The sequence below is a fragment of the Lipotes vexillifer genome, unplaced genomic scaffold (assembly GCF_000442215.2).
Source record: "Lipotes vexillifer unplaced genomic scaffold, Lipotes_vexillifer_v1.1 scaffold1009, whole genome shotgun sequence".
Classification (NCBI taxonomy): Eukaryota; Metazoa; Chordata; class Mammalia; order Artiodactyla; family Lipotidae; genus Lipotes; species Lipotes vexillifer.
The window spans coordinates 924,527-935,908 of NW_006772405.1; the positions used below are offsets into that span (position 1 = coordinate 924,527).

Consider the following 11,382-nt stretch of genomic DNA (forward strand, 5'->3'; position numbering starts at 1 on the left):
TTTTGCGGTACGCGGGCCTCTCACTGTTGTGGCCTCTCCCGTTGCGGAGCATAGGCTCTGGATGCGCAGGCTCAGCGGCCATGGCTCACGGGCCCAGCCGCTCCGCGGCATGTGGGATCTTCCCAGACCGGGGCACAAACCCGTATCCCCTGCATCGGCAGGCAGACTCTCAACCACTGCGCCACCAGGGAAGCCCAAGAACCCTAGATTTAACATCAGCAATCTGCAATTCCAGACCCAAGCCATGGTTCAGCTGTTTCACTCCGAGGGTCCTCAACTACTCCTGCAGTAAATTGAGGGGGTAGTTTTAGCAGCAGTTCTCACCTGGGCTGCACACTAGCCCCACCTGGGGAGCTTTTACAACTATGGCTGCCCAGGCCCCACGCAGACCAATGAGAATGAACTGCTGGGGGCAGAACACAGGTATCCGTATTTGTACGCTCCCAGAATCTCTAAAGTCTGTTGACTGGTCCTAGCAGTGCCCTCTCCTCTCCATTCCCCTTGCCCCTTCCCAAATGCCCCTAACCTCAGCTTTCTCATTGGTCCCCTGCCTCCAGGCTCTCCCCTGACCATGCACACCTCAGCCATGCACACCTCAGCCAAAGCCAGGGTTGGCTTCCTAGACAGAAGTCCCAGTCACATCATGTCACCCTTGCTCAGATACATTCAGTGGCTCCTCATGCCCTGACAGGCCCATGGCATAGGCGTTTCCCATCTTTATCATGGCCCTGCTGAGCCGTTGCCACACTAGCACCCTCCTGGTGACCTGCCCCCAACAACATGAATCGTTCCTCAACATCCCCCTTACTTTCCTACTACCTGTGACCTCCTTTCCCTATTGACGTCTGTTGAAATGTCTTACACCGTGCAAAGCGGAACTCACATGTTACCTTTTTGAGGAAAGTTCTCTTGACACCCTTTATCTCCTTCTAAACTCCCATTGCTCTCCATACCTCTCCAGGAGCATAGTGAGTGATCTTCCGCTTATAGAGGTACCTGGGTTCCCACATTTCTGTGTAGGGAAAATGACTTTCTCTCCCCTCTCCCTAAAAAGGACAGGGCTTAGAGGAAGCTTCTGCCCTTGGTCCACTCTCCTTAGTGGCTCTTTCCACAAGGGAAGGAGTTCCAGTCGGAGTGTTCAGAGCCTTAGGCATTTCTTGGGCCGTGTTTTCCCCATGTGGAGGGCTACAGTGTCTCAAGGTTAGCCACCAACTCTGTGTTCTCTCTTGTACTTCCTGGGCCCAGGCTTTCTACTGTTTGCTATCCCCATGCAGGATGCCCACTCAGAGAGACCAGGAAGTACTCCAGCACTCCATGACAGGGTGGATGGAGCAGGCTGGCCACCTGCTGCTGACTGGTCATGTGGTGGCTCTGCTCCTCAGAACTAGCCCTTCTGTACTTAAGGCAGGAAAGAGTAAAAGAGGCACTCTGCCATCCTGGCCAACACTGACTTCCCATACATTAAGCTTTCAACAGACAGACCTATGTGGGAGGGACTCTCCATTCACTAAGCTGGAGTCTATAGGTCCCTGTGTGTGTAGTCCCTTGATGGGGCCCCTTGATTGGGTGGGAAAGGCTAAGAGCAGGCCCTGGGTTTGGGGGGTTGTGCTTCTCTCCTTGCACAGAGGAAGGCCTCAATGACCATCTGCTGAAATGAAATGAACTGACTCCTTCCCTGATCACTCATATTTTCTATCTTATCACTCCTCATGTCGCCTTGATTGTCAGAATGTGCTCCTCTGGGTTCATGTTACCAGGAAACCCTGAAGCTCATCTTCAAACCTGCTCAGAATGGGGCAGGACCACTGGGGAAGGTGGCCCTGCTCCAGCACATCCCAGACGGTCTGTGTGTCATACTCACATTGGGGAATAAGAATCAGGATCTATGTTCCTGGTGGGGACAAAGCCCACTTCTCCTGAGAGCGCTGACTTCCCAATGAACCACTGAAGCCCAGGAATGACAAAGCCGATGATCTCAATGCTTTCTCCCTGGTGGAAATTCAGTTCATCCTTTTCTTCCCTCTCATATTCTTTCCAGGCCTTACATTTTCCTCTACCTGTGGGAAAACAGCACACAGGTCAACCAAATAAGGCAGGAACAGCGGAGCCTTCCATTAGCTTCCAATGTAATATGAAATGAAGAGTTCCCAGACTTTAGAACTTTAAGGACCAGTAAAATTTCTCCCCCCACTCAAAAAAAGAAATTGGCAGGAATGATATAAGGTAACTGGCTTTTCATTTGGCCAACCTAGGAAATTCAAAAAAGGAACTCCCATCCACTTTTACCACCGTTTTATAAAAGAAATTTTAACAAACGTAGTAAATATAATCTCAGAATACTAGGTATACCTTAAAACAGAATAAAGGTAGCTTATGTCAAACTGGAAAGCTCACTATATTGTCCTACTTTGTCTGATTTGCCATTATCATGTAAACACTTTGCCATGGTTGGCACAGATCCACAGACCAGGGTGAGGACTACTGTAGGATCTCTCCATTTCCTTCTGGCTCCTTTGGCCACTATGACCTTCAGTTTCCCCAACTGTAAAATGGGGATAATAAGAATACCTGTCTCTTACAAATATCAGGAAGAGTTAAAGAGATAAAGTGCACAATGCCTGGTACCTAGGCAACCCTCAATACATGTTAGCCTCATATCACTGGCGAATAGAAAACAGCTGGTTACCCAGAGCGTTCTGGAAGACTCCTCTTCTGACTATGGTCACTACCTAGCTTGATCAGCTGCCAAGCTAGGATCTAGTAATAATATATTTATGAGAATTGTACTCTCCAGTTTACAAAGTACACTTTCCTCAGATCTTTCTAGGAGCCCCAAAGGGTAAGCAGAGCAACTATCAGAATCTCCTTTTTATAGATTAGAAGGTGGAAGCACTGAGAGGGTACATGATTTGTCCAAGGAGTTTGTGTGTGAACTAGAACTTAAGTCTCTCCACTGCTGTTAACCCTTCTTTCCACTAATCCAGCTCTAGTTGAGGTAGCAGTTTTTATATGCCCCAGTTTCCATATTTGCTTTAGCTCCCCTGCTAAAGCTACTGGATTTTTTTTTTCCTGACATTTTTGGTCAAGTTTCTGTTGACTGTGTCTTCAGAATCAGAAGTTCCCACTGCTTTGGTAGTATCTACCATGTGTTAAACATTTAGAATGTGAGAAAACTGTACTAAGTGATTTACAGATGTCATTTAGTTTAGTTTCTCATGACAACATTTAAAGTTGGTTTTACAGTAACATTTTACTAATGAGGAAGTTGTGGCATTGTGAGAGCACGTCATGAACTGGCCGAGGTCACACTGGTTTTAAGTTGTGGGGCTAGAATTGGAACCCAGAACAGGACTTCACAGCCCCATGTTCCTAACGACAAGGCCATACTGCCTCAGATAGCTAAAAGTCTTGTTTGTGGTTGATTATTAATTAGATCTAATGTCTGGGTCTCATAATTCCCTCTGTTTCTTTTTTTTTAAGTGGTACTTGGGCTTAGAACTTTAAAAATTGCACTTTGTGCTAGGTGTGGGAAGGCAGCTCCAAGGATGAAGATGAAAGGAATGTATATTCTAGATACATAGAAAACATTAAATTTCCTTACCCAGTAGATACAAATATACTTATAGATATATGGGTATGTGTATATATTTATGTGTGTGTATATATAAAGATACATACATACATACACATGTGTATAGAGATTACATAAAATGTATGCATGTATTTATACATATATATGTTTGTATGTATTTCATCTATTCAACAAATATTTACTGAGCACCTGCTATGTGCCAAGCATTCTTAATCTTCCTTACTTCAAGATTAACTTCACAAAACTCTGAAGGAAATTAGAAAATGTTTGAACTAGACACTGAAAGCAGGCAGCCTGCACGCCACATCTGGCCCACACAGGGCTTTCTTTTTCCCACATATCTTTAAATCCCTATGGTCCCTACCATTCCCTAACATCTTCCCTCCAGGCCCTCCACGCATCTGTGTGTTCTGTCTGTCCCTGGAGGTATTTATATCTACAGTACAGCCCTCATCTGAGACCTCTCATTTCACAGGCAAGGAAACCCATGGGAACAGATGTTATAATTGGGTTTCCCAAATTCAGTCAGCAGCAGAGGTGAGACAGGAATTCACATCCACTGACTCCAAATCTGCCGATAAAAGGAGGAGGCAGAGCAATATTATCTCCCTAATAATACTGCCTTCAACTCAACCGTACCGATCTGATAGGAGCCTGTCCAATCCCTCTTCCTGGAAAGGCCACAGCTTCCTGGATAATTCTTTAGGAACCATCTGCCAATGGAAACATGGGGTTTGCAAACATGGATTTCAAAAAATTTGAACAGTGAGCAGAATAATCCATTAAAATGATGCTGATGATGATAAGTATTATTGTAATTTTGGTTACTTTTATTATAATAGTGGCAAACATTTACTGAGAACTTACTTTTTATCAAGCACTGTGAAAAATAAAGAAGCTCAGCAGGCCTGGAATATTTTCTGGCTCAGCAATTAGCTTGTCAGTTAAATATCTAACGAAGGATCCCATTCCATTCTCACTGTCAGATTCTCTGCCACACACAGAACCCACAGCCTGGAATCATGCTTACTGTCACTCTCTATGTTTGAGTTTACAACATCTTCCAGCAAGGATTCTGGAACTTTCGTGTGAAAAACATCCCCTGATGTTTAAGGGGAGCTTATATAAAATGCAGATTTTTGGATCCAACCTCAAGAGAGTCTGAGGAGGGCCAGAGGGTATAAACTTGCAGTAGAATCCCCAGGCAACTCTGGTACAAATGGTCCCCAGTCCCCACAGTGAGAAACACTGCATTGGAGACCAGGCAGTGTATTTCTTCTTTGGTGCAATGTCCATCTGAAACTTTGAGTTGTCTCCATTTTATCTAATTGTGCAAATCTTGACTTAAAAAAATAACAAAAGATAAAAAGCCCCCCAGGTTTGTTCCCTCCCTGGCACCATGGATGTCCACATCTGCAAACGTGCCTACTCTGTTCTGCAGACCTCAGTGCACTAAGACCCTCTCCCAGGAGGTGAGTGGCTACTCACTGATGGAAAGGGAGAGGCAGGGGTTCCAAGGCTGACACTGGCACCAAGCCCCGCTGACCCGTCACCAAGGACACGCCTTCCCACTCGAACTCGCCTTCAGCTGTCTTCACCGAGATTAACTCATTCTTGCAAAGTGTCAAATACTCCCCTTCCTTCTCAGCTGGCTGAGCCATGGAGCACGTGGCTCTGCAGAAGAAGTGACCTGCAGAGAATGAGAAAAGCTCTTTCCAAGGAGTAGCAGGAAGTGAAAGTGGAGTATCCCGCTATGTATATTTCCATCAGAGCCCAGATACTTTTCTTTCTGAAAGTAAAGTACACAGTCCAGGGGGAGATACTACAAGAGGTCTTTGTGACCCCAGGAAAACTGGTACCAGGGAAAAAAGCCACTGAGAGGGAATTCACTTAAAATAGACACCAAAAACTCCAGATAATTCTCAAGAATGAGGTTTAATTGGGACTTCACCTTGAGAAAAATATGAAACAAGAGTTCATGAAAATATATTTAACAGAACTTCAGTTATAATTGCAACCTCATGCTTAATCTTAGGACCAAAAAAGAATAAATTAAGTTGATTTGGGTGAATATAATTTCTCCAACTAAATTTCACAGTCGTACAGTATGAAAGTTTTTCCTTCATATATGATTCATGCAAAACAATCAGAAAGGGAATCATTCTGCAATATATTCTATGCAAATCTGGCTCTTTCACTGTCTATGATGTCATCAGTCATTAACCGGTTGGCTGCAGCCTTGATTGGATCCTTCCTTGTAAACAGACTGGTGGGTGCTCCAAGCAGTTCCCCAATATCACTTAACCTCGATCTCATGAAATCATGAAGGTTTTGCAAGATCTGCAATTTTATTTTACAATCAAATTATATCACATGTTTGGAATAGTGGTTCTCAATCTTGGGTGCATGTTAGAATAACCTGGGCAACTTTCAAAAAATACCAAAGCCTGATCCCCATCGCTAGAGATTAACTGGCCCCAGCTGAGCCCTGATATGGGCATCTTCTTAAAAATTCCCGGGTGGTTCTAACATCAGACAATCAGTGAGACTGGCCTACACAGATGTGCATGTGATATTGATGTTAAACTGAGAGAGATGTTTGAAGTAATATTATAACAGGTGTGTTCATTTGTGAATATTTTCATGTTTGAATGGTTTTTGCCTCCCTTTGTATCCTAATTATTTCAAGGACGCTGATAACATATATCCAGATAAGACCCCCATCCCCACCCCTACACCATGCTCACCTTCCTGGATCAGAAGTCCCAGGTATATTGTTTCCAGGTGTTTATCATCTACTGACACGTGGATCTCTGTATCCTCCACCAGTCGGCAGTTAAGCCAGTACTTGTGATCAAAGAGGAGATGCTCCAGACACATGGATACATAGCCTAAGAAGTCAAACCAACAAGATTCCTCAAGGGCATGATTTCTGCCATTAGCTGATCATTAGGGTGAGCAATTTCCCTCCTGAATTTCTCCCCCAGACCTCCATCCCTAATCTGACTCCACTTAACCGGAATTAGAAGAGCATAAGAGGGGTAGCTAGAAAATTTCTAAAATGAATTGATTCTTCTCAGCATCTGTTGGGAAGTACAAATCATTTTTAAATGATATTTATTTTCAACATATTATGGGTTTCCATAAATGTGTAATGAGATTATCAGACCAAGTTACTTTTTTATAATACATCCAGGGAGGAATCTCCAAGATTACAACGTTGACACTGAGAGTTCCTGGTTCCCCCTTAAAGTTCTCCCGACCAAATTCGAATTCTTGTACCCCTGATGATGCAGTGGCTGGGGAGGTTCTCCATGGCCCACAAATGAGTCAGGATTTACTTCAACATCCCTCTGACCCTGCCCCTCACCCCATGCCCAGTAAGATCTCACTTGTTAAAACCAGACTAAAAACTGTGCAAACTGCAAAACTGTAACAATTATGGATAGTATTTTACACATTCCTATAAATTTAAATTATTTGTATGAAAATTTTGCTTCTGTCTAGACTTCCTCACTTTCTTAAGATGCAGAACCTGTCTCTTTCCACTCTCCGTTGTGCTGATTTAGGCCCTGTGTATCTTCTATAATGGTGCTTCTCATACTTTAATGTGCACGCAAATCACCTGGGGACCTTATTAAAATACAAATGCTGGTTCAGTAGGTCTGGGTTGCAGCCTAGGATTCCATGTTTCTAACAAGTCCCAAGTGATGCTGCTGCTGCTGGTCCATGGAGCACACTTTGAATAACAAGGATCTCTAATGGTCACAGAAGGAGATGTGTTGAATGGAGAGCAGAAAAGTCACCATGACTACAAGAGAAGAACTTATACCTTCTAGCCAAGAGCCATCTTGACCCTCCACCCCTACACAAAATCGCTTCCTGTGTAAGCCTGCATGGAGCCCAGCATTTTCTAAGAGAAGTAAAACATGCGTCAATTCAAGTGGCCTCCTCTTGCTGTGCTTGGTTTTGCTTTGCAATTGTAACTTTCCTATCATGAGTTATTCTCCATGGAGAGGGTAGGTAAACTATTTCCCACCACATCGGTACTGGTGCTGTGCCCCAGTATCCTTCTTTACCTTCTAGAAAACCCTGCAACCTGAGGCCCCTTTAGCAGATAAGTCCCCCATATCTTTCTTTGACTTTTCCAAAAACATGGAACATGGATCTGGAACTTTTGAACAGCTACTTAGATCCTACTAGAGGCTGTTTTCTTTTCTTTTTTTTTTTTTTAACGATCAATTTCTAATCTAGCTCTACTTTGAATCTAGTAGATGATCAAAAACTGTTTGCCAGTTTTAATTGATTATCTAATACTCTCTTCCTAAAACAAAGAAGTGCTGCATGTGACATTTTAGAGAAATATTTGCTTTAGATTTAGTTCCAGGCAGTTTGTGATATTTCAAAGGTTAACCATCCATGTTAGACTCTACCGCTTTTAATTATCAGAGCCAGACCAATTCCTTAATGTCAAGCTCTACAAATTGGCCGAACTGAGAAGCAGGTGCTCCTTTACCTGCCTGCTCCATGTCATACCTAAGTTCAGGTAGGTGGAGAACTTCCAGATTTCCTCCATGGTCTTGAAGGTAATGAGGAACTGGGCCTTCTGGGACTGGATACACACCAACCTGGCTGAGAGGTCCTGCGTAAAAAGAACAGTGAGTCAGCCTGGGAAGACAAAAGCGTCCTTTGAACAAGCTCACGTATATACAACATGCTGTGTGTGAACTTCTTTTTTTGAGATATAATTGACATATAACATCATATTAATTTTTAGCGTGTAACATAATGATTTAACATATGTATATATTTTGACATGATGGCCACAATAAGTTTAGTTAACATCCACCACATCACATAATTACAGATTCTTTTTTTCTTGTGATGAGAACTTTTAAGATCTATTCTCTTAGCAACTTTCAAATATACAACATAGTATTGTTAACTACAGTCACCATGCTGTATGTTACATCCCCAGGACTTTTTTATCTTATAACGGGAAGTTTGTTACCTTTTGACCACTTTCACCAATTTTGGCATAGATTTTTTTTTTTTTTCTTTTTTTTCTTTTTTTTTTTTTGGCTGCAGCTTCTAATGGTACAGCCATGTTGGGAGTAACAGTGAGTAGAGTAGATGGCAAGTCATAGCTGTCCTCTTATTAAGAAAGCTAGAGATTTCTAGTATGTCTTATTGACCACCCCCAGCTGGAAGGGAACCTGGGAAAAGAATATTTAGCTTTTACCACCCCAATGTGGAAGAAGGCAAAGGAGAAAGTGTTTGGGAATAACAATGACTCATCTGACAGAGTGTTTGCCTCAGAGGCTGAAGATGCTGACTCACTATAGATGTTGATAGTGAAGGGGATTGGATATGACACCCCAATATATGCCACATTGGCATAAAGATTATTTTGAGCTGAAGGCAATTAAGAATCAACAAATAAAGGAAGAGTTCTTTGCCCTCCCTTTATCTGCCTAAAAACAAGACATGGGGCTTCACTGGTGGCGCAATAGTTGAGAGTCCGCCTGCCGATGTGGGGGACACGGGTTTGTGCCCCGGTCCGGGAAGATCCCACATGGCACTGGTTTCCTCAGGGTATATACCTAGTAGTGGGATTGCTGGGTCATATGGTAGTTCTATTTGTAGTTTTTTAAGGAACCTCCATACTGTTCTCCATAGTGGCTGAACCAATTCACATTCCCACCAGCAGTGCAAGAGTGTTCCCTTTTCTCCACACCCTCTCCAGCATTTATTGTTTCTAGATTTTTTGATGATGGCCATTCTGACTGGTGTGAGATGATATCTCATTGTAGTTTTGATTTGCATTTCTCTAATGATTAATGATGTTGAGCATTCTTTCATGTGTTTGTTGGCAGTCTGTATATCTTCTTTGGAGAAATGTCTATTTAGGTCTTCTGCCCATTTTTGGATTGGGTTGTTTATTTTTTTGTTATTGAGCTGCATGAGCTGCCTGTAAATTTTAGAGATTAATCCTTTGTCAGTTGATTCATTTGCAAATATTTTCTCCCATTCTGAGGGCTGTCTTTTGGTCTTGTTTATGGTTTCCTTTGCTGTGCAAAAGCTTTGAAGTTTCATTAGGTCCCATTTGTTTATTTTTGTTTTTATCTCCATTACTCTAGGAGATGGGTCAAGAAGGATCTTGCTGTGATTTATGTCATAGAGTGTTCTGCCTATGTTTTCCTCTAAGAGTTTGATAGTTTCTGGCCTTACATTTAGGTCTTTAATCCATTTTGAGCTTATTTTTGTGTATGGTGTTAGGGAGTGATCTAATCTCATACTTTTACATGTACCTATCCAATTTTCCCAGCACCACTTATTGAAGAGGCTGTCCTTTCTCCACTGTATATTCCTGCCACCTTTATCAAAGATAAGGTGACCATATGTGCATGGGTTTATCTCTGGGCTTTCTATCCTATTCCATTGATCTATCTTTCTGTTTTTGTGGCATAGATTTTTTTACATCACAAAAAAAAAAAAAAAAAAGGAAATAACCTAAATGTTCATCAATAGGAGACTGGTTAAAATGAATTATGGTTCATCCATACAATGGAATATTATGATATTATGCATCCATAAAAAAGAATAAAGAAGCTCTTTGTGTATTGATACAGGCACCAAATATACACTGCTGAATGAAACAACAGCAGAAACAAAAAGGAACCAGAGTATAGAACTGTGTGCAGAGAATGTTACCTTTTGTGTTAAAAAAAAAAAAAAGTATGTGTGAGAGGGGGGAGAATGAATCACAGAAGGCACCTTGGAAGCAAATTTGATTGTGAATCTATGCTGAATAATTATTTTTACGAAGCTAGCACACAGAAAAACCAAACCACACAAAAATAAAAAGTATCCATAATCCCTCCTCCTAGAGATCATCAATGTTAACAACTTTGTGTATTAACTTTGAATCTTTTTTCTGTACATGAGTTTCTATGTAACTATTTTTATATAAATATAATCACATTACTAAGTTGTTTTGTAATTATTCGTCCCTAAACAATGTTTTGTGAACCATCTCCCATGTCATTAAATAATCTACATTATTTTTAATGGTTACATATGCTGTTGTCACATTAACATAATTAATTCTTAATGTTTTCTTATGGCTAGACATTTGAGTTGTTTTACTTTTTTAACATCCTAAACAGTACTGTGATAAACATCCCATATCTAAATTTTTGTATGCACCCTTGATTGTTTTGACACAAGTGATTCCAAGAAGTGTTAACTGGGAATGCACATTTTCAATCCTACAATGCAGAAGCCAAACTACCCTCCAGAAAGGTTGTGCCAGTTTATACACTCACAAGCAGAGCAAGAAGAGACCTGTAACACCCACCCCCCCACCCCCTTTTTAAATACCTGAATAAAAAGGCCTGAATCACTGCCTAGACTTGGTTTTCCCCTAAAATCTTTTTTGCTTGTCCAAGCATATGGACTTGACTATAACAAGTGATCATCAGAACGTCCCTCTCCCTCCAGGCCAGTCCTACCACCAGTGATCAACCCCTGGATCCCTGTCCTGAGGGAACCCTGGAGAAAGAAGAAGGATCCAAGGAAAAGCCCCTACTTCAGCAAAGTCAGAACTCTGGGGTTCTCCCATACCAGGCCCCAGGAGGCCCCGGATCCTTGGAGGATATAGATCCTGGTAGTCAGGGAAGAGGGTCCTAAGTAAAAACTGATTTACAAGGAATTTACCACATGCCAGGCTCTTCAGCAAGAGTTTGATGAGCAATGTCTCATTTAACTTTTACAATAACCCCATGAAA

The 11,382-nt window shown here is 42.1% G+C and overlaps 1 protein-coding gene across 1 annotated transcript in view; it reads right to left on the minus strand.

The window, feature by feature from the left end:
• The window catches only part of SH3TC2 (SH3 domain and tetratricopeptide repeats 2), a 66,842-nt gene that overhangs the window by 32,111 nt on the left and 23,349 nt on the right, over positions 1 to 11,382 (minus strand). Inside the window, exons 4-8 of the mRNA XM_007447490.1 lie at positions 8,129 to 8,234; positions 6,340 to 6,483; positions 5,081 to 5,282; positions 4,232 to 4,305; positions 1,862 to 2,057 (exon numbers count right to left, since the gene is read on the minus strand). Of these exons, the coding sequence (XP_007447552.1) occupies positions 1,862 to 2,057; positions 4,232 to 4,305; positions 5,081 to 5,282; positions 6,340 to 6,483; positions 8,129 to 8,234 (722 nt within the window). The remainder of the gene's footprint in view (positions 1 to 1,861; positions 2,058 to 4,231; positions 4,306 to 5,080; positions 5,283 to 6,339; positions 6,484 to 8,128; positions 8,235 to 11,382) is intronic.